A 23,715-nucleotide genomic window follows, 5' to 3' on the forward strand; every position below is an offset into this window, starting at 1 on the left:
GAATGCATAATCATGCCAAGTCTACAGTTTGACCTTTTGGATGATTCTGTTGAAAACAACATCTGTTGCATTTCTTTGATATTTATCCTCCAGTATTAAAGCAGAAGTAAGCGGAATATTTGTGCTATTTAATAAGTCATAAATAGTTATATCTTCCAACAGCAATCACTTACATAGAGTGTTTGGTCCAAAACACGGGTCTGTCAGTCCCTCTGCTCTGCTGTAAGCCGAGGAGAAAACTTTCCTTGTATCCTACAACCTTTATCCAATGAGGAGCGAGAACGGCATAAAGGGGCGGTCCTCTCTGTGTGTGCAGCCAAGGGATGCGCGTGAATGTGGTGACGTAGGGACGAGGGCGGGGACTGCTAACTCCATCGGCTGACAAGAAGTTAGCCAAAACGACCGGATCGCTTACTTCTGCTTTAAATGACAGTCTGGTCTTGATAAAGTTCATATGTGTTACAAAACTGTCGTTTTAAGCTATAATGACATCCAATTACCCTTCTTTTCTGCTGTGCACACTTTCTCTTCTGTCCAGTTAATTGTCATTTTTCTTTTCTTTTTAAATTTAAACAATCTTATACCAGTGTGATGATGGAAACTCAACATTGACATTATAGCACAGTAATTGGATAAGATGATAGATGTAAATGAAAATGACATCTCAGATGAATCAGTGGTTTTGACAATGATACGAGACCGTAGCTATTAGACCACAGCAGTCTGAAGTGGACAAAAGCAAGAAGCTGAAACAAAATAAAATTTCAATGACGCCTGGAGGAATATAGAAATTTATCACATTCATCATAACAATTATAATGAGATCTCTGTTCCCCCACCTCATTTGAAAAACAATATTTTATCACTTTATGTTTATATTTATTCACTTTTTGCCGTGAGTTCAATGAGAAGATTGATACCACTGTGGTGTCTGTACATTAAGTACAGCACTGGAGACGATTAGCTTAGTTTAAAGCCCATAAAACCTAGAAACAGGGAAACAGCTGGCCTGGCTCTTCCCAGGGTTAAAGTGCCTCTCCTCCATCTCTAAAGCGCACTAATTAAAATGTTATAGCTTGTTTGTTTAATCCATACAGAATCCAGTATATTGTGGCTTTAAAGGGAGGATATAGAGAGCCTAAGCAGAAACGGGAGAGAAGCTCGCCATGGGACCTCAATTCGGAAAGAAATTGAAAAATATATGACCCTAACCTACTTAAAACATCACGTTTCATGCCAAAAAATCAGCAGTTTGTCGTAAAATGGCAACGGAAGAATTTATTTTGTGTGAAGACCGCTCCACGGACTACAGTAACAGGCAGTGGAGTAGCTGACACGGGAAAGGGCGGCATGTGGTGTGTGACATCTCCTACAGTACGCAACCTGTAGTCTTCCTGGTTACGGATTTTTGGAATTTAATTTTATACAGTAATAGTTTTACAACAAACTGCTGATTTTTTGGCATGAAATGTGATGTTTTAAATAGAGGTCATATATTTTTCTCATGGCACAATTCAATCGGATCACGAAATAAAAAAAAATTGACTACCGTTCACTTACATGGAGATTTTTTCTGAATTGAGGTCCCATGGCGAGCGTTACTTAATGCTTCCGCTTAGGCTCTCTACATGGGGGGAAATATTACTTGGCGGGTGCAGTGCAGAGCAGAGCTAGTTGTTATTTCTTGCTATATGCTAAGCTAACAACCTTTTAGCTTCATATGGACATTTAAAGCACACTTGGCAAGAAATAAAACTTCCCTTTACAATAAAACGTTTCTTCACATTTGTGCATCACTCCAGTCATTAAAAAAATATTCAGAAACCTCAATGCCCACAGGTCATTTCCATCCTTTAGTGTTATATTTAAAGCAGAAGTGAGTGATATATTTGTGTTAATATAAGTCTTAAATAGTTATATCTTCCGACAGCAATCACTTACATAGAGTGTTTGGACTGAAACACGGGTCTCTCAGTCCCTCTGCTCTGCTCTGAGCCGAAGAGAAAACATTTATCGTATCCTACAGTTTTTATCCAATGAGGAGAGAGAACGGCATGCAGGGCTGTGTGTGCAGCCAAGGAACGCCGTGAATGTGGTGACGTAGCGACGAGGACTGTTATGGTGCGTTCAAGGAAACTCGTATTTTTCCGACCGTGAAGTGGTACCAGTTCGATCTGGTACGAGTTCACCGGTCGGAAGTTACGAGTGGCCGTTATAGTGACTTTCACCGGTTAAACAGGTCGGAAAAACACGAGTGGGTTGCCTGAAACGCTACAAAGTCGTAAGTTGTGACTTGAAGCTGTAATTTACGATTTCAAAAGCCTGCCTGGAACGCAGCATTAGCGAAAACGACCGGATCACTCACTTCTACTTTAAACTGGACCAAATCAAATCATTTTAGTCCAATTCATGCCTTGTAAACTTGCAAATACCTTGCCCTTCAGGTGCGTTTTTCCACACTTTTCAGAATAATTTTCTGCAACCATATATCACCACAGCTGTGATTTGGTTACGCAGGCAATACTGACATTACAGACTGAAAAGATTACAGCTAATATAATGGAAAACAGCGGTCTCAGTAAGAAACTGAGCTATCTGCCAAGCAGAATCCTCTGATAGTCTTACATAAGCCGAACAAAGCACCTTTAATATCAGCTAGTTACACATCTGCATGCAGCAGGATACCAGCCCTCATTACACTGCATTTGTAAAATTGTATTTGAAAACTGACAGAAAAGAAGAACTAGAAAACGTGCTATAACAGCTACTGTATTTCTAATTCAAGGTAATAAAAGGTTTAGCTGCATTTTTCTCCAACTGTCTGGCTCCTCTTAGTTATCAATTATACAGATACATATTGATCTATGAGGGAGCAGCAGACTCTACAATATTCAAGATTTTTAGATTTCATAATTTTTTTAGTTGCAATTCTTTATCACAATTATTTCTACTTTGATTGATACCTTCCCCCACCTCTCTATACTATTGGAGGTCTACTTCATCACCGGAGGAAAACAATTTCATCCACTGGCTCCACCTCATTCTCCATTCGACTGTAGAGAGAGTGAGTAGGGGGGCAACAAGCTTTATATTCCTTTCTGCAGGCTGCAAGTCAACAGTCTAAAAAGCATCTCTTCAATCTGTGGAAAAAGGGAGGAGTTGGATTCTGGGCAGCTACTGCACAAAGAGAGAAACCACCGAAATCTGCAAGTATTGTCTGGCACTGGAGAGGGAGATGGAGGACTGAAAGATCTGAGCAACAGGGGTAAGCCTCACCGGATTTTCAAAGTGATTGCCTCTGGGAATGAAGCTGTCGCTTACATCTGCAATTATCGTGTCCATTTATCTATTGATGAAGGACTGGTGATGGTTACGCTTGATGGTTTTTGTTAATGGAGTGATTCAGCTGTTTTTCTCATAAAGGAATCATTATGTAAATCAATTTTACCTCCCTCAAGGAGCCCACTTCCTTTGTTTATACCTTTTAAAGCCTGAACAGTGGGACAGCTGCACGTTAGGACTCCTGCCGCTGCTACTTGGAATTTCTGATACATAAACCTGGAGATGGTTGTGGAGAAAGCCACTGTGTGTGAATTGGGGAAGTGTAGGGAGGGCTACTGAGAAACTGCATTTGGTATAGAAGCGCCTGCCTTGACTCAAGCAATTATGGTTGAAGCACCTACTTCCGAATCAATCGCCCTGGGTCCACATAAACAAAACGATGCCCAGGAGACAACTCTCAAAAAGACAGAGTCCAGCTCGCTCAAACCAACATGGAAAGAAATCACGGTGGATTTCATAATGAGGACCAAGATCCACGGTTTGAAGTTTGTCTTCTCTCCAGACAAGTCAAAACCGCAGCGTGTCATCTGGATTATGGCCTTCTTTGTTTGTGTCGGTCTCCTCTGCACCTGGTCCTGGAATCGAATCCTTTACTTGATGTCCTATCCTGCTATCACCAAGATCTACATGGTGTGGGCTCACAACATGTCCTTCCCGGCTGTTACTTTCTGCAATAAAAATGTTTTCCGTGCATCCACTCTGACCAAGGACGACCTATATCACAGCGGCTACTGGATGGATCTCATGTATCCAAATCACACAGTGATGGAGAGGAGCCTGTCCATCCTTAAAGACAGCCACAAACAGGGTCTCCTGAGCCTGCTGGACTTCGACAACTACACCCCGCCCCCTGATTACCGCATCAACACCACTGAAATGATGGGACGCCTCGGTCACCAGCTGGAGGACATGCTGTTGGTGTGCAGGTTTCGTGGGGAAACATGCACCTACAAAAATTTCAGCACTGTATGTACAGAAAGAAAGATGGTGTATGTCAGGTGTGGATATGAATGTTGTTTACAAGGTGTATTAATAATTCATGCAAACATTTGACAATGCTGCTTCCAGCAGGCATTCTCTCAGGGTGTTTTAAGGTGTTGATGTTTTCAAAGCTGCAAACAAGACGGTCCTGTTTTTGCCTCTCAAACATGACAGCTATTTCCTTATTAAACTTCAAAAAGTAATACGAGGAAAATCAATGTCATGTCATCATCGGTGACTGTACGTTTCTGTTTTTCAGTTTCTGAAGTTTCCTATTTGTCTTTTTTCACCATGGAAAGTTGTTGAGTTGTCAGGTTTTTAAGCAGCTTTTCTTTTCGTAACCTATGACAACAACAGAAGGAAGAAAAATTAGAGCATCAATAATTGAGACATCGTATATCAGTCGAAATTAAAATTTTAGTGTGCCTAATTAAACATCTGGAGGGCATGTAGAGTATATGTTCTTGCTTCAAAAACGCAGTCAAGACGGAAGTCTATTATACCCCCAGAGTAAGTGCTGAATGCTGCATGAAGGAAGTGGGTGACATTTACAAACGCTAGGAGTCTATTTCTCCTGATGGCACTATTTCCAATAGATACTTTCAGTGCAACTGGTAGCTTTTAACACCATCAGATAATATTCACAAGGCTGAATGTGTACAAGTGACACAGAGTGACACATTTATTTTTACAGCATTGAAAATGATACATCTGGGCACATGCTTTAGACATTGTAGATTTAAAAACCAACCCATGGCTGGTAATTTACCACTTGCTATTGCAGATACAAATCTAAGGATCCAGTTCAGATTCATCTAGATTTCAGTCACAAAAATCAAATATGTAGCTGTGACAGCTTCAACTAGACTGAGACCTTTGAAATGTAAAACACTGCATATAACAGGATGTCAGCTGTCCAGGGGGGTTGCTCTGCACAATCCAGTGCAGACCCTCCACACGCTGTAAAATCAGCTATCGGGACCAGATTTGCTGTGATTGGGTAATTATTGGGATTTAAACTGTGTTGTGTGCTTGCATCTTAATCAGCATGTGGTGTGGCTGTGCTGTGTCTGAATAAAGCTCCCATTTTAAATCTGAATCTTTAAAAATAGTAGGCCTACTAGTTAGATTCTTTCTTCTCACTTTTGCAGACCTCATTATGTAGCCAGCAGGGGGAAGGGACCAAAGCTCTGTCTTATCTGTGTGAGCCTCATGTAAGTCCGTCTAAGTCTGGACATGGAACACTGACTCTGATCTCCTGAGATCAGCTTTGCCATTGCCATGCCGATTGAGTTTTTGCCAGCAGCCCTCTTACCACGACCTCACCACACTGGATACTGAACAAAACTTACCATTAGATAGATTCCTCTTTTTGTCTGTGAAAACAGAACTCAATTGGGAAGCCAATTTGTTGGACCTGTCAGCAAACACATCATCTCAGCAGCTGAATATTATTGTCTGGGTGCTACAGTGCATGTATGCCCTGTTATTATGAGCCAAAGAAGGATAACTGGGCCATCTGGATCATTAATGTAGCGAGTATAGCTCAATGAAGGAAATTAATCTTTAATAGATATGGCATGGAAGTTCAAAACAGGCCATGAATACTAAATACATAGTTCTAATAATTGATGTTGAATTTAAAATTAATATTATTAATCTATTTTAATTTTCCTCTTTAATTGTGTGTCTGAATTTCACCAATTAAAATACATTTTACTTTAACTGGACAGTTGTTTGTGAATCTAAAAAATGTTTTTTTCAATTGCCCGACAGGGGAAATGTCACATGTCATCAAATATTTCAGTGCTTTGGATTCAGTGGTTTTCATTAACAGCATTAAATATTCAGCAGTGACTGCATTTCACAGTTATGTATTCAGCTGCCTGTAAGACCCAAATCCTTTCTTTGCCTCCACAGAGTGAAAGGCGTATGTAGGTGTTGCCACAATTATAAACGGTATAAAACTAATGTGCTTAATACTGCAGGTCTTTTATATTGTGCTGAAATGCATGAGGAATAGATAATCTAGTTGTTGCATTTGTTGCATAACCAATCAATTCTACAGTCTGATAGTGTCTCACATTGATAGACTAATCTTGAATTTATTCAGCCCCTCAAGCTGTATTTAGAAATTAAAGCTTTTTTTCTTCTCCCTTATCCAAACTATAGTGTGAGTTCAGTTTTAAATGTCAACATTTTTAATCATATACAGTATATATATATATATTTATTGTTGGGCGGAGGCTGGATAATTTTCTAATCACAGGGGAAATGCATAAAATGAAAAAAAAAAAAAAAAAAAAGCCAGCCTGTGTTAACTGGGAGTTGTGAAGCAAAAACTGAAAATAAATGACTATAGCCAGTTGAATTAATGAAATCAGAGAGATATCGGGCGTGAACAAAGTCACAGTAGTGAGAGATCACTACTACCCATCAGTCGGCTAGTGCCACTGAGCTTCACTGGCACAGGTTTGGTCTCTTAAGAAGTCAACACACACAAATGTCTTTAACAAACCCAATTTGGAGTTTGTTTGTGTGTCCAGAGAGCTCACACCTCAGATGATTCCTATTTAATGATGGCAAAATAGTACATTTACTCCAAATTACTCAGGGGAAATTCAGACTGAAATTGGGTAAAGATTGATGGCTGCTGCTGCTGCTGCTGTTGCTGCTGTTGAGGAACACTCATTAATTCCTCAAATCAGAGCAAGGTGCCTGTTTGAAGCCGCTACAGCTTTCTCTGATAATCATAAAACCTCTGCAATGATTACCTGTCCTGCACAATTACAAGCTTACATGTGATGTAATAGGCCTACATCTCGTACTGATACTCGGCTTACCAGAGGTTTGACTTAACATTCATGCTCCTCCTGTGCTTTTTTTCTTGTCTTGACAGATTTACACTCGCTACGGAAAATGCTACACTTTCAACTCGGGGTTGGATGGCAACCCTTTGCTGACCACGTTAAAAGGTGGCACAGGGAACGGCTTGGAGATCATGTTGGACATTCAGCAGGACGAATACCTGCCTGTTTGGGGAGAGACAGGTCAGTGCAACTTTAACCACTCTGACATTTTTGGTAACATTTGATCTCATAACAGTTATGTTTAGATTTCAGGAAATCACAGCGACACCTCTAGTCTTTTGTCATCTCTATAACATGTCAGTGTGTCACTTCCTATGTAAAACAAACCCCAAGGTTTCTTGGATTATCATGAATTTATTTCTAAATCTTTGCATTCTTTGCACCACACAGAACAGAAGTGATATACTACCGTGTTTCTGCAGGTCTAAAACCTCTGAAAATGCATTCACTAACACATTGTTTCCATTTTATGTTGGACTACAACACCACTGAGACAGTCATGAACTAAACAGCATGTAATAATCTGTTCAATACTGGTGAAACACATTAACATATGAATATTTCTCTCAAATTACCTTCTGGCATTACGTTTATAAAGTCTTTATGTGTCTGTATACAACTCAACATCTCTGCCACAGGAAGGATAAATAGCCACAAAACTGGTTTCCATTTTTTGTTACATTTTCTGGCGTGCTGTATCCACAGATGAGACCTCCTACGAAGCAGGCATCAAGGTTCAGATCCACAGCCAGGATGAGCCACCCTTCATTGACCAACTGGGATTTGGTGTGGCCCCTGGTTTTCAAACTTTTGTGTCATGTCAACAGCAACTGGTACCTAATATTCAGCCTCCTCCCCTCCGACGTCGCAACCTCGACCTTTATTTTATTTTATTTTTCGCTCTGCTTTATTTTGTGTTTGTCCCTAAATCCTCACTAGCCAGTGCCCATTACCTCTGTGTCCCGGTGCCCGGAGCAAAATTAGATCTGTGATTAACCTTGTGTGGGAAATGTGCAGCTAAAGTGTTAAATAAACAGCCAGTGGATCTGGATAAAATAAATGAAACTGAGGAGTCGTAGCAGCCAAGAAACATTGATAGAGCAGGGCCAAGTAATGATTGGATGCGAGCATACAAGCATACTGTGCTTATCAGAGCCAAAAGAACCTCAGACTATACAGCATGCAAAATATCTGGCAGCTTAGAGTGTTTGTTTTATTTTTCATCTCAAGTCTTATTGAGGGAAAAGTGAATTTATGAAAATATGAATACAGCTATGAATGCTGTGCCTCTTGTGGCACATTCAAAGAGAAGGCAGAGAAGCTGTGGGACGGCTCAGAGATTTCACACAGCCGTGGTCATCAGACTTTAATTGTCAAAATATTAACTGTGATTAAGTCAACCTAATTTGAGGTTTTTTGAAGAGAGATTAACGATTTCTTATAATAAATGTCCCTAAAAGACTTCAATTAATATTAATCATGATGAGTGATTTCTCTCACTGGCAGCAGCATTCAGCCTGCTCTGTTTTTAAGTCTTACTATATTAGATTATGTGACCTCTGAGGAGCCTCAAAAGTTTCTATATCTTGAGGGAAATATCTTTTATTTTATGTTAAATTGAACTATCAAAAGAAGGCTGGTGCACCTGCCATCATATTAGTTTATTTTCCAATTCCATTAACTCTTAAACTCTGAATCCACAGATAACAAAGATGACCCACAGCTATTTTGATTCAGGGGCATAGTAAAATGAGGGTTTTAGCACCCAATATGAAGGGAGGCAAAAAAGGGCCAGTGGCAAATTAGCTCTTAGTCTGAAACTATCCCCTCACCGCCGCCAGTGAAGGATGAAAAGTAATAAGGATAGTTGGGCCCAAATTGATCAGAAAGCCTGTGTGCAAGGTCATAATACTGAGCTCTCATGGATTTCCTATCAGATCTAATGAAACTGTACGGCAGTTATGTGATGTTGCTAAGGCAACAAATTCAAATTGTCTCTCTCTTTTTTGTTTTTTTGCTTGAATAGCAGACAAGCCAAACAGCAGCCTTTGATTTGCAAAGGGAAACAGTATGAGATTAGAAAAATATCCTCTGACAAACAGCAAAACCCTCATTGTAAGCCAAGAAAATGGTGTCTGTGCTACGGAGGATTTCAGGTTTCTACAGTGATTACCTTTGAGATCAAGTGTATTTTTGTGTTGTACTGCAGTCTTATTAATATTTGTATCACCCCAGATGGAGGACTAAATCTATTTCATTGTTTTTACAATAATCATTAATCCTGGAGTTAATGGTCTTGGTTAGTTCATGGGCATGAGAGCTTGAAATTATCAAATAAAATCTTCACCCTTTTTTTTTTAGCAGAATAACATGGGATGATTGAGACAGAGTTTGGTCTCTTCAAACAGACGCTTGGACACCACAAAGATGACAAATTTTAATTTTGGGAAGCAGTTTTGATCTTTATATATATAAATATGATATATAAGTATGTCTCACCCTCTTTCTTTCCTTCTCTCTCTCTAAAAATGTTGTAAAATGCTCCAAGTGTCTCATCATTCAACCATCTCCGAGAAGTGAATCTGGACTGTTTATCACCTTCACAAAGTTTCCGCCAGAAAGCAAAAGAGCATAGATTGTCATTTATAATCATAACAGGAGCGCCCACACCAGTGACAGCTAAAAGACATGTTTACGACCTGAAAGATGTGCTGAATTAATTAGGCTGTCATTAAAGCCTGGGCAGCATTAATTTCACTCAGTCTCCTACAATTATAGTGACACTGGTCTCATAGACAGCTGGACGAAGCTCTTACAATTTCATTTGACATTTTATTTTTTTTGTAAAGCTTCTGGCAGGAATTATTTTTTTAATTGGAGGCTTTGGCTTTTGAACCATGAGGGACATGAAGACTACAACTGCAAATTCTGGACCAGAATTATGTATTGTATTGTAACTGAACTGTGTCTGCACTCAAGCTTGAGTGGAGTTCAGAAGAGACTCGCTGAATGAACCGGTGCTGCGACACTGCGGAGTCTTCACACACCACTGGGAGCTGTAGCTGCTTTGCTGTTATACTGACACCAGGCTGTCTGTCCCTTACCATACTGTTGCTCCTCTTTTATTTTGATAATAATGATGGGCTGTGTTCCCTCACCCCTCGCCCTAGATGAGACGTCCTATGAGGCCGGCATAAAGGTACAGCTTCACTCTCAGTCAGAGCCTCCTTTCCTCCATGAGCTGGGCTTCGGGGTTGCCCCCGGCTTCCAAACGTTCGTTTCCACCCAAGAGCAGAGGGTAGCGTACTTTTACTGTCTGGGCTTGCTGCATGCCAAAACACCCCCACCCCACAAAAAAATCCACTGTTTTGTTGAACAGCTACACACTCATCATCAAGTTCCACGATTCATCTGCCCTCCTCCGTGTGGCTGAAGCAAAAACATCTGCAGTCCCCCACTGTTGTCACTGTCTTCTCTGTTGAATAGATATCAGTAAAGAGCAGCCAACGTTTTTCATTCCAGCTTTAAACCATTCATTCAGGTCTGTTGCTTGACTTTACCCTTTCACTGCCATCTACACTTTTTTTCTTCTTCTTGCTTTTGTGTTGTCAGGGCGATCCACTGGCCTGCTCCTTAATGTCATCTGGAGGGACCAGGCTGCATGATTCATTATGTTTTATTACCCGTGAGGACTCTGGCATCACTTTGAAGTCTTAGCATTTATTGCGCTAGGTTTTTATCTGCAGTGTTACTGTTACTCCACTTATGAGAGTCCGTGGGCTAGAAACGGACTTCAATAAAGGCTTAATCATGTTTGCCAGTGTAAGTCCACTTCCTCAATGAATTGTGCTCTATCGCTGCGACTCTTGACTGACCAAATGGCCGTTAGATTGTCAGAGGTTAACGCAGTTAGAGCTGGAGGAGATGATTGGGCATAACGGTGAACCTTAATGTGACAACGGCAGCATCATCTCACTGTGAAGTTTGTCAGGAAGAAGCCCTTGGCATTGAATGCCGGCTAGTTTCCACAGCAATTAACAGCTATGTGCTCAAGCATCTCTGCACTTCATAAATAATTGGTTCATTTTTGTCCTATAAATGAGTAGTAGGCATTCATTACCATAAACTGCTGTAAACAAGACTTTTAAAGGGGACTGGAAGGCTTGCTGGCTTCTAACTGTGTCAGTTGTGTTCAGTTCCTTTTAAAATGTCAATGGGAACTCTATAAACGGATCACGCTCAGCTATCGCTGCAGATGCAAGACGAGCACCATGGGTCTAACTCAGAATGTGAACCAGAACCTTATAAGTCATTAAATATTCCTCATTAGGATATTCATTAAGAATTCCCCGAGATACTCATGAAAGTTGTGACCTGCTCTTCACCTTTTTATGAGAGTTTTACCTCTAATGAGACCGCAGACTGACTACACACTACATCTTCATTACAGTACATTGTTTTAATTCACAGGCCTATGCTGTCTTGGTTGTTTCTCTATAAACTCTCACGGGCAAAGATGACAGAAAAAGAAAACAATAAAATCACTTAAGAAGGCTTTAAGAGAGAAGTTTAATTCATTTTGACATATTGTCATTAAAATATCACTTACCATACAGTGCACTAGGATGTTATTTTCTGTATAATGTCTGTTCAATTCATTTAATTGTTCATTTGAAAACTGCAAACTGTTTATTGTTGAGTTTCATTCTCAGGGTTGTAAAATTTGTCCATTGATTGTGGTGTCCTGTCTGAAACTACATATTTTACAGATTTCTCTTAAGCCCGTCTCTATTCCCATGGTACTCTGCTTCCTACCGGGGACTAGACCTGCATTAGTAATGTTCTGCATGACGTTTGCTTGCTGCTATACATGAGCAATAATGTTGTTCTGACTGGACATTTTGTGCAAATCTTGTGTCAGTGCACATTTTCATTTAAGTGCTTCAGTATTTCTTTTTTTCTTTTTACGTTTGAGACATTCGTGTTGGGTTTTGTCAGCTTGTTGTCCCCTTTTTGTATTAATGCTGTATCGGTCTTGCATTATGTTATTTGTTGTAATCCCGTGTGCTTATGCACTGAGAGAAAACATGTGCTGTTTGCTCTTTTCAGCTTCAGTACCTCCCTCCGCCTTGGGGAGATTGCAAATCTACTCCCATAGACTCTGAATACTTCTCTACGTACAGTATCACCGCCTGCCGCATCGACTGTGAAACCCGGTACCTGCTGGAGAATTGCAATTGCAGGATGGTTCACATGCCAGGTATGAAATCAGACTGACTCAACCAGTGAAAAATGTTACAAACACTAGTGTCCTCATGTAGCCTTTCTGTATTTGATGTGGAATTATTTTCTCTTTAATGTTATTTCAAACAGGGACCTCAACCGTTTGCACACCTGAGCAGTACAAAGACTGTGCTGACCCAGCTTTAGGTGAGCGCACACACTGTACAGCACCACTATGAAATAGTAGTGTAATATCTTTGTATTAATGTCTGAATTCAACCTGCTCAGTCAGTAGCAGTGCCACAAGACTATTGCAGCCTGTAGATAAAACTTTCTATAACTTTAACTTGGAATGACTCTAATCTCAGACAGTACTGAAGCAAAAATAATAAAGTAAAATTATTGTTTAAAAATTCCATTAGGAAGATTTGTGATGTGTCTATGCCTCACTGATATCAAATGAATCCCACAGCGTTTTTTTTCTCCCTCCCTCCTTCCTCAGTATTGTAGCTTCAGTCATTATTTGCTTTCATGGAAAGTGAACGATGGCAGCGAATGTAACGTTTCTTCTGTCGTGCGAGCAGATATTTTTAGCAGACACTTGAGAGCCTCTGTATGCAGCTTTGTTTGATGCTTCGCGGTGATCACAATATTTTTTTTGAATGACTTTGATCATCCACAGACTTTTTGGTAGAGAAAGACAACGATTACTGTGTCTGTCAGACCCCCTGCAACATGACCCGCTATGGCAAGGAACTGTCCATGGTTAAGATCCCCAGTAAGGCATCTGCTAAATATCTGGCTAAGAAATTCAACAAAACTGAGCAGTATATCGGGTGAGTATTATGCGGTAGCAGTGAGTTCTTAAGATAATGGTCTCTTTTTTTCTTTTCTCTGTTGATGTATGGGTGTGCTGCATGACCTGGGTCTCCATCGTTCACCTTCAATGTAACAATAATGAAAGATAGATGCACAGGAGATGCGAGATATCATTTAGTTTAGAGCTATGTCACCGGAAATAAAATCTTTTTGGTGTGCTCTTGTCTGTCCTCTCCCCAGAGAAAATATATTGGTCTTGGACATCTTCTTTGAAGCTCTGAATTACGAGAAGATTGAGCAGAAGAAGGCCTATGAAATTGCAGGGCTTCTCGGTAAGATTCCCGCAGTTTCAAGTTCATTGTGACAAAAAAAAAAAGAATGAGGCTGACCTCAGTATCAGCACTCTCAGCAGGTCTCTTGCTGCATATTTCACATCATATGTGTTCACGCCCGGTGCTTTGAGGTTCCTCTTTGAACTCGTGAAACAAGCTGAACACATTTTCATAATCTGATGCTCTGGCAAGGGTAACCGGGTTGGGTCTGAGGAGAAGTACGGGCTGGATGGACACTTTTTGACAACTCTGCTGAGATTATTCAGAGAGATACTGAATTAAAAGTGACAGCACAGGGAAAAGTTTCACACTTCATTGTTCAGTAACTTTACCCACCCAAATCTATTCATCTCTTTTCCTCTAGGTGACATTGGAGGTCAGATGGGACTGTTCATTGGAGCCAGTGTTTTAACAATACTGGAAATATTTGACTACTTATATGAGGTAAAGCAATCATATCTTTTATTTATGTCTATATCTATATAAAAGCAACTCATTACAGGAATAGTTAGACACTTTTTTTCCCCAAATATACATTTACAGTTGATCTGTTAATATGTTAAAATGTCCAGCAGCTGTTACCTTAGCTTAGTTGTATTGCTAATGTTAATGTTTAATGTTGATGCATTTCATGTGTTTGTAATGTGTGTCTGATGTTTTTCATTCAGGTGTTTAAGGATAAGGTTTTGGGTTACTTCATACGCAAGAAACGGCCACAGCGTTGCCAGAGCGACAATCTGGTAATTCTAGTCTCTTGAATGAAATTAAATGAATATGATGTGTATTACTGTAGATGAGCTCAGGAACGACAACGACAAGAACAACAACAGGGTCTGCTCTTTTGATGAACAGCACCAGAGAAAAATGAAAGCAACGCTACATTAGTATCGTTGTGTTAGTTTTAATTTCTCTCGCAGAAATGATGCATCATCCTGGAGAACAATATATCAGTAGTAATACAAAAATATTGCTTTCATTGTGGAGCATGACCGTGTAATCTGTATAATATTCTACAAATACAGTACTCTTTGTTTACATTGTGAATATTATAGTGATTGCCTTTGATGGCAGAAAGCTGCAGTAGCTTTACCGTTGGTAGACAGATGAGTATTTTAAGACCAAACTCACTTTCTGAGCCTTTTTCTCAGCTTTTGTTTGCACATTGTTTTGCTACAAGAGTGCCCCTCACATTCAGTGCATGGACAAGTAGAAGCAAAGTGTCTGACCTGCCTCCAATTAACTTTTATTCATGACTCACAAACTGCTCCAGAGGTTATGGATTTAATCGTAGTTAATCCCACACACCAACCCACTTACCAAGAATTTACACAATTTACAGTAGCTTCTATGTCACCCTCAATCATGTAATTACAGTTCACTTAAAGTTGTGGAAGCTGTTGCTCTACTTGGGTTTTCTCTCTTTATGTCTGCCACTGTGATTATAGCAAACTCAGAATACATTAATGCGAGAGATGAATGAGCAGAAAGCAGAACAAGATTAAGGGGTCTGGAGATTTTATTAACAGTTAGTGATCAACTTAGTTTCAAAGCCCACAAGGCAATAAAACCCATTTCAACATCAAAATGAAAACTGGAGTAATGTGAGGCATTTCTGTCTCGCCCTAAATCACAGCATTTTGTTGAGCCCAGTGGTTTAACACACTTCATCTAGACGCACCTTAATTTCCCACATAGACTGTTACATAAGTTCTATACAGGGCAATGAAGAGGTTTATTTATAACCACAATCCACCCTCCTAATATCAGGAATCATCAAATTTTCTGCATGTACTGCTGAATCAAACCTTGACAGTGGGATTTACTTGTCTAATTGTATTATTATTTATACAGTGTAATTATTTTGCTGTCAAAGAGTTAGGAGTGTTTTAAGCCAAAAAATATTTCAGTAAAATCTGACTGAAAGATTTAGTACATGTGACTGACTCACAGATCAGATTCCCTCCAAGATTTAACAGGATTATTTGATGTTATCGATTGTCTTATTCTTAATGCCAGGCTTAAATGTCATTGTTTTTCATCAGATCTTGGATTCAGGGTAACTGCTCTAAGAAAACACAAAACAGGTTGCTTGAGTCCACTTTTATATTCTGATCTTTATGGATGCTTTATCCCGTATTCTTACATTTTTATAATTATTATTTTATATATTATTATTATTTATTATTATTTAGTCATGCATATACCGTAGTCTGTAAATCTGATCCAAGATCACTGACCACAGCAAGGGCTAAATGTAGTTTTTAGTTTCAGTTATGTTTTGGCTAAAGACACTGATCTACAGCCAATAATTCAGGAAAACTATCTGTACTATCCATTCAATGCCAATGGAGCTGAATTTCAAAATCTGATCTATAATAACCCCTCAGTCTTGTCTTTCTAACACATGAGGACCACTGTTCATGTCTAAAGTTCAAATCAAAATCAAAACACACACACAAACTTAAGCGTGTCCTCTTTTCTGGTGCTGTTTTAATCTAAAGCATTTAAGCAGATTGTAAAATATGCAGTCGTTTCCTTTTGTCCCTGAGTTTACTGTTTGCACTCAGCCCTTTTGGTAAAATCTCAGAAATGCAAGCTCTGGTTCTGTTGTGTGAGTCCAAGGCTTTTTCATCACATAAAATAAAAAAGATACAGCATGCAAAATGGATTGCTCCACAATTTTCCCTCAAATTGGTGAAAAAGTTATGGATTTGTGTTTGCATGAGAGTTGTTTGTTTATGCATGCCCGGTTACCTCAGGTTCAGAAGTTGGTTTGATAGCTGATGTGGGGGGGAAAAAAACGAAAAAAGCTTGTCTCTTCTTTTTTTATGGGATTTTATGTTGACTTAAGCCAACATAGTGAAGAAAGGAGGTTGTTTGAGTTTGGTTTCTGGAGGATTAGTAATTACAAACACGATGATCAAGATGAAGAATTTATTTTAGTGGGCTGATATTTGCAGTATGTCATGCTTTTCCTGGAGTCTGACATAGTGTGATATTTACTGTATTCTGCTCCATTCATGTCACATGTTCACCTGCTTACTACAAGCCATCCTCTTTACTTCCTTTATCTCATATTCAGTGACCTTTTTCCAACAAGCCCATTGTCACATCTCCACTCAAACAGCCCAACAGTGAAGTAATGAACATAGTTGTTTTATTTGACTCTATTTAAAGTTTGGACTTCCTTCTCTTCAGTGATCATCAACATGTCTGGATGAAAGTAACTGCCCAGTGGCTTTCCCTGCTTATTCTCACCCTTCAGTACCTTAATGAGGGGGGAAACACTCTTCTTGCAGTATTCCCTCACAAGTTTGACTGATAGCATTTGCATTGTGTTTTATTTTCATTTCAGTCACCCTCACCCATCTTTCTTTTCATCATGTCTATTCCAGGAGTTTCCAGAGAACCCAACCAGCCCTGGTGTCACGCCTAATCATGCCCCCAGGTAGCACACCCCATTGATAATAGCTGCTCCCTCCCATGCTGTCCCTCTCTTTCATACATACCTGAGACCATCTCATACATCATTTCCTCGGTGGCTACAAATGATTTGGTTGGCTTTAGTCGGCATACAAATGGAAAAAAACGGGGTGATTGTCGAATTGCAGTGAGCATTTTCATATTTACCGCCGTGTCAGGACAGTTTAGTTTTGCTCTGTGTTTGTATTTATTGGCTCAACAGAAGACATGAGTTGGTTGGATTCTCCACTCTGCATAACTTGCTCCTTCCACTGAATAATGATGCTTTCTTTTCCCGAAGGATAAACCGCACTACTCCTGTGAAAATAGATTACATATTTATTGAATCATTTTACAAAAAGTTGAACCACATAGGATCTATTTGTCTCCCTGCAGCACAGAGGTCCATTTCGAGGCAATGCGTTTCAGGCTCGTGCCAGATAACATCACTAGATGCATTACTTTGTGATGTTATCACAGGTCTGCATGCAGTGAGTTTGCAAAATATAAATGGTTCTTTGTCTGCTGGAATAGCCATTTTTGCCGGTGGGACTACCAGGGTTGTTATCCACATATCAGCGGTTATCTACTCTGCGAGCGTACATACAGAGAAATGCAGACGTATGTGGATGTTTCAACTTCCGTAACTTAAAAGTATTTATTCTGCTAGTGTAAAATCAGGACTAAAAATATGCTGTTTTCTTTTTCCTCTCCCTCCTTTCACTCATCTTTCCCCACCTTCCCCCACTTTTCTTTAAACTCTCTTCTCACTACCTGTGAAACATATGCGATGTGGCTGATCTTGGAATCTCCAAATCTGTTGTATTCATTACCTCATCATTGTCCACATATGTTTCTGTCATTCATCGTCCTCTGCTATCATATTCTTGTGTCCCGTACCTTGACAATGAGTAACTTCATTTTTATTTTCGTTTTTGCTCCAAACCTCCGTTCCCCTGTTTTTTTGTTTTCTTGTCACAATCCTCCATGTCCTTCCATGATCGTCGCCCCGGTTTCTCTCATTTTACCTGTGCGTCATTTCGTTGCGCCATCATCGCCATCCCTCCTTCATCACCCCTCCCTTAACCCGGTTGAACTCGTCTTCCCTCCTTCCCTCCCCTTCTGTTTTTCCAGAGCACCTGTGACACCCTCCGGAGTCACTCGGACAGTCTCGGATTCACGCCGAACATGTTACCTCGTCACCCGACTCTAGGCAACTTTGAGGAGTTTGCTTGTTGACAACATAAAGTAGGGGTCAGGGGTGGGATGGCACATCCGGGAACTTGACAGCAAACTGTGAAATAATTTATGTAATGAACAGAAAAAGGGTTGAGTGTGTAACTCAAACAACGTATAGTAGAGTTTATCAATGCCTGAATAGAAATAGAGTACTATCATCTGAAAAAAAAGAGACCACTTCCAAAACAGAACTCAGGTTTAACTGCCATGTCAAGGCATCCGTGTTAATTTATTCATGTTTCATTTTTGTGGATTTGTTTTTCTTATCCAGTCACTTTAGAGTATACAATCACTGAAGATAATGTGTCCAAAAAAGGGATTCTGACCTGTGTTGAGATCAGTTAACGTAGTACTGTTGTGCCAGTTTTGCTGTACATCAATCAAATTAAAAAAGAAAACAGGAAAAAAAATAGAATACATGTGGATTGGTATGTGTAGCATTGCGGTTTCTTATCGGTGTTACGTCTCCAGCATCTAACCAATGCTGCATTGAGTGACCTTATAACCTGTCACCAGATAGAGCAGGAGAGCCTTTTCAGAAATCAGCTCCGCTTTGAGGAGCTGATTGGTCGTAGATTAGAGCTGCTCATACCTGAATGAAAACACTGAACAAGTGTTTAAATGTTGCCTTTTGCTACTATGAGGCTTTGACTTGCCTCATTAATTAGACAACTGTGCTTATTGAATTTAAAAACAGAGGAGGAACTTGATTATTTGTACATATATGCAAGTGTTTAGTTCTACATAGACCCTGAGATGGCAGAAGCTACTGAGCTGGATGTTTTTGTTAACTCACTTTTTACATACATTAAGGATTAAAAAAATGAGTCGGGAGGCCAAAAAAGGCTGTTGATTGTATCTTTATATCTTTATATAGCCAACGTTTTAGTTTTCATAAATATTTCCCATTTTTTTGGGACAGTGTTGCTACGCTGACTGTTGCAAATACGATGCTAGCATTCAGCTTGCTGTAAAAGTTGGCCCTTGATACCATGGAAACACATCAGAGGAGAAAACAATCAGACTTTCTTCCACCTTTTCAACAACCCTTTTTTTATTTTCCTTTCTTTTCTTTTCGTGTCTTAAAGGTGTTCATCAGCACAATGCCCCTGTGATAGTAATCTATTCTCTATTGAACATTAATAGAGTTTAAAACGCGTGTTGGTGACATTCCTAAACTTGACTGAAATTTGTAAATAAACGCAATCAAATGCCATGAAGAAATTCATGTCAAATATATATATATATAAGTATATACAAATTAAAAACAGTTTCTGGTGATTACAACATGACTGACAGCTGGATAGACTTTATTAGATACAAGAGAATTGCCTCAAAACATCAAAACCACCGTGCACCTCAGCCCCATTCAGTTCAGTTGATTTATAACAGAAATGCATTGTACAATTTTACCATTGTATCCTACTATGATTATGATTATTATCATTATTATTATTACAGAACATGTAATAAGTCACAAATAAAAGTTTGTGATGTATAAATGATCAAGTATAATAAACTCTATATTTACCCATCTTACTCATGTACACAACTTTTCTTCTTACCTTCGTGTCAGTCTTTCCTCTCTGCTTAATGTTCACCATGTTCTTTAAACCCTTGACACCACAGTTATGGACTTGTAGGTACATTTGCACATCGTCACTATAAATACTTAATTGATTGATTTTTTCATTTATTTATTTATTTTTAAATGTGAAACGTTCAAGTATAATGCCAATCCAGTGAGTGGTGTTCATAACACTGTAGCTTTATTACTCTGTTGTCTGTGTATTAGATGACTGTTGATGTGAAGCACAAACCCCTTGGAGATCAGCCATCACTCGAAAGCCAATGACTGGACGTCTATGGTTGTGACTACCTTTTGTGGCGCAAGTTTTAACTCCTCACACTGTTACACGCGGTGTGTTCACTGCTCCAGCATTATCAGGAATAAGAGGGTACTCCAAGAGGAGCCAGAGACCATGTGAAGAGACTTTATCCAAATGGAAATTTTATCTTTCAGGAAATTCACAAAAGAGAAAAAAAAGAAAAGAAAAAAAAAGTGGCGTTATGTCCTGAGCAATAAATGCACTGAATCAGATACCACTGTTATCCAATTGACATAAAAGGAAATTATTTTATTTGGGATTCCCATTTTCAATTCATGACGTATTCAATAGCTGGAATGGATATAGACTAAACAGCTGCCGACTGCAACACAGATGTATGATATGACAACTGTACAATAACCATCATCAGCCAAATAAAGAGACACAAATGCCAGTTCATGTTACACGATGATGCTATTCTGAAGATGCTGCATTGCCATGATGATTTTTAAGTGTGCGTGTGTGCGCGTGCGTGTGTCATGTCGGGTTTAAAAGCATTAAAAAAAAAAAGACCTACCGCAAACTGTGGGGGATACGTAGGATTGGTGAAAATGCCCCGGGCCTTTACCTCTCTCCCCGCCCCCTGCCTTACTATCAGTCGAGGAACTGCAGAGTGTATCTGAACTGGCAGAAACTATTACTTAAACTGTCTGTGCTCATGGAGTAGTCCTGAATTGACATTTACTGCATATATTGCCAAGTAGAAGATAATATTCTATACTGTTGCTATACTGTTCAACAAACAAAGAGATTTGAACTATTTTATTCTTACAGTTAATAATTTATGGCACATCACCCATTTTTCTTCCTTGCATGACCATTGTGTATTCCTATTATCCCTGGTCTCTTAATGTAATATTAGCCATGGTATTCACTTTGTATTGTCCAAAGTGTATTTTTTGGAGCCAGATGAATCAAAAATAGTCCTCTCCTCATCATGTGGCACGTCTCAGATCTTTACTAACAAAATCCTCCTCTAACAAGGCTTTGGATTGTGCAATACTAAAGAAAACAAAGATATATGCGGATGCGGAAAACTGCAATATCACACATTTTTACGGATTCAAAAAACCAAACATGATGTGACTTGCAGTGAATCAGAAATGTGCCTTTAAGACTGGTTCTTACTGGTTACATCAAGATTTTCATGGGCACACACATCAGGGGAACTGGACTTTCTTCATCTGGCTCTACATGCTCTGTGTGCATTATATTGTAGATATGTGATTTTAACTCTTGAAACTGTACATTAAATAGTTAATACACACTTAACTGCGCGTAACGTACTCAGTCTTAAAATACTGTGAGTGTTTCAAACCACCTGACTGACAAAACTCAACTGCGTGCCAACTGAATGGCAGTGGAAGCGCATCATAATAATCTGCTACAGTTCAAACAGTTTTGGTTTTTGTGTTGTTTTTTCTCTGAGCTCTTCTCTTTGATTAGATATGGACCAGGTTCAGCTGGGAAGGACAAATGTAATTACACAAAATTTAAATCTAGATGTGATGTCACTTGTTTGTACTGATGAAGCTGATTAGCTGATTTACAAAACTATACTCAATGCTCCTTACATTTGACTTTGCTGCTTATTTTGGTTTTAATTTTATTACATTATAGATAGAGAGAAATACTTAATTAAGATTTGAGACCAAGTTTCAAGTTTTCATAGGCAAAAATGACACATCTCATGCAAAGTTGGTCACCACACAACCATAGATGTAACAACAACTTATCCCCAAAACGCAGTGCAAATTATTTCAGCATAATTTCTCATTATTTCAGAACTTTTATATACTACCTCACTGTCTTCCTCAGCAGTTGTAATGTGCCCACTTGTTATGGATTTGATTGAAAGGTCAAGAGCAGATACTAAACAAACTTTGTAGTGAGATAACTTTTTCTTTTTTTTTGTCTGACAACAATGAACTTACAGTCCCAAAAGCAAACATGTATTTATGTCGTCTTTACTGAGTCTTATTGGCTGAGATATACACAAAAAGAATAACTGACAATTATTCATCCCAAATTCTACCAACAAAAGTGAATAAACTAGCAAAGTGCAAAGTCCACTCTTCGTTTAAATTTTAAATTTAGGCTGTATAAAGTAAGTCTACAGCAGTTTCAAATGTCCTGTCATCACCAGATGACAATTCTGGTGATGACATACTGAAATACTGAGAGCAAATGTTTTTTGTTTTTTATCCATTATAACTTAATCCACATACAACCTTCAACATTTTAAATCCTAAAAAGAGGCTGCTAATTACTACAGATCTGAGTTTCTGTACCAAAAAAAAGTTGGTGCTACATTTTACCAAATGCAAAAAAAAAAAGCAGACATTCCATCATTAATAAATACATGCATCCATTATCTCATCTTACATCAGCAAAATGAAAATAAGTTCTTACCCTATTAAGAAAGCTACTTCCAATAACTCATTATGTAGGCTTTGATGGGATAAGTAGCACTGCAATAATTTGAAGTAAAACAACACTGCAAGCTGTTAACCATGTTAATATAATGTGTAACCAAAAATGGAAACAGCTAATGGTGCAAAACAATCATTATGTGAAAATGCAAATCACCTGCACTGTTTTTCATCTCTAATGTAACTATTACAAAAGCATTTCAGAAAGACATTATAATGATGATGTCAAAAAATAGCAATGTGTCACAAATGGTCCACTAGTCATTAACGTACATGTATTTTTATGTACATGTATTTTTTTTATATATACTATATATATTGGCCCATTCATTGATAACCGGCTATAATCCTGGCTGTCAGTGTTCAATATATTTGATTGTGTTGATAACTAAATTATTTTAAATAAAACTGCTCTGTCTCCCAAAGTGCACAAAAGACATACAAAATGGGAAATAAGCCTGAGAGAAAGAAAAAGAAAAAAAAATTGTAAATTAGCTTCCCATGCTCTTATACAATATTGTAATCGTGGGACAGAGTAGAGAGAAGAGTGCAGTCTGTTCTGGTCTAAAGTTAAAACAAAACAAAAAAACTGAAAAAAACATTAAGCTTAAATCATTGTAACACATGTGATTTCCCATGTTGTTTCCAGGAAAGAGGAATGCATTTGGTCATAACTGTAAGGAAAATACAATGTTCAGGTAGTGCATTTTGATTAACAGCCTGTGTGATTTTGAAAGTTGGTTTTAAAAGATGTTGGAAGTTTCCAGTAATAAATAATGGATGATTATTTACTCTGGTTTAACTGGAGCAGTTCTTTCAAAGTTATTCCCAGTTATTTTCCCTGTCATTTGTCCCAAATGATACAGTTCTGACCTGGAAACGTCCAAGGAAATAATATGCAAGTTAAACACAACTGTAAAATACAGTGTCGTACAAATGACACATAGCCTAAAAAATGGTGGTGGGGATGGTGGTGGGGGTGGGGGTGGGGGGGGTGTAACACTGACTTAAGCGTTTACAATAATAGTAAAAAAGAAAAAGAAAGAAAAAAGAAAAAGAATCAGTCACTTGTGATTCTAAAACTGGCAGTTCTATTTAATATAACTTACAGTATGTTTAAATAATG

The 23,715-nt window shown here is 38.8% G+C and overlaps 1 protein-coding gene across 1 annotated transcript; it reads left to right on the top strand.

Moving 5' to 3' along the window:
- Window positions 1-3,801: 3,801 nt before the first annotated feature.
- Window positions 3,802-18,242, top strand: asic1c (acid-sensing (proton-gated) ion channel 1c; the record flags this gene model as incomplete). The annotated part of the gene is made up of 12 exons (XM_083991610.1): window positions 3,802-4,308; window positions 7,223-7,373; window positions 7,899-8,026; window positions 12,303-12,453; window positions 12,567-12,623; window positions 13,099-13,252; window positions 13,476-13,567; window positions 13,932-14,011; window positions 14,236-14,307; window positions 16,668-16,706; window positions 16,963-17,015; window positions 18,164-18,242. 12 exons carry the CDS (start codon window positions 3,802-3,804, stop codon window positions 18,240-18,242), a joined length of 1,563 nt encoding a protein of 520 aa, XP_083847736.1.
- Window positions 18,243-23,715: the final 5,473 nt, after the last annotated feature.

Source organism: Trachurus trachurus, assembly GCF_905171665.1.
Source record: "Trachurus trachurus genome assembly, chromosome: 17".
Classification (NCBI taxonomy): domain Eukaryota; kingdom Metazoa; phylum Chordata; class Actinopteri; order Carangiformes; family Carangidae; genus Trachurus; species Trachurus trachurus.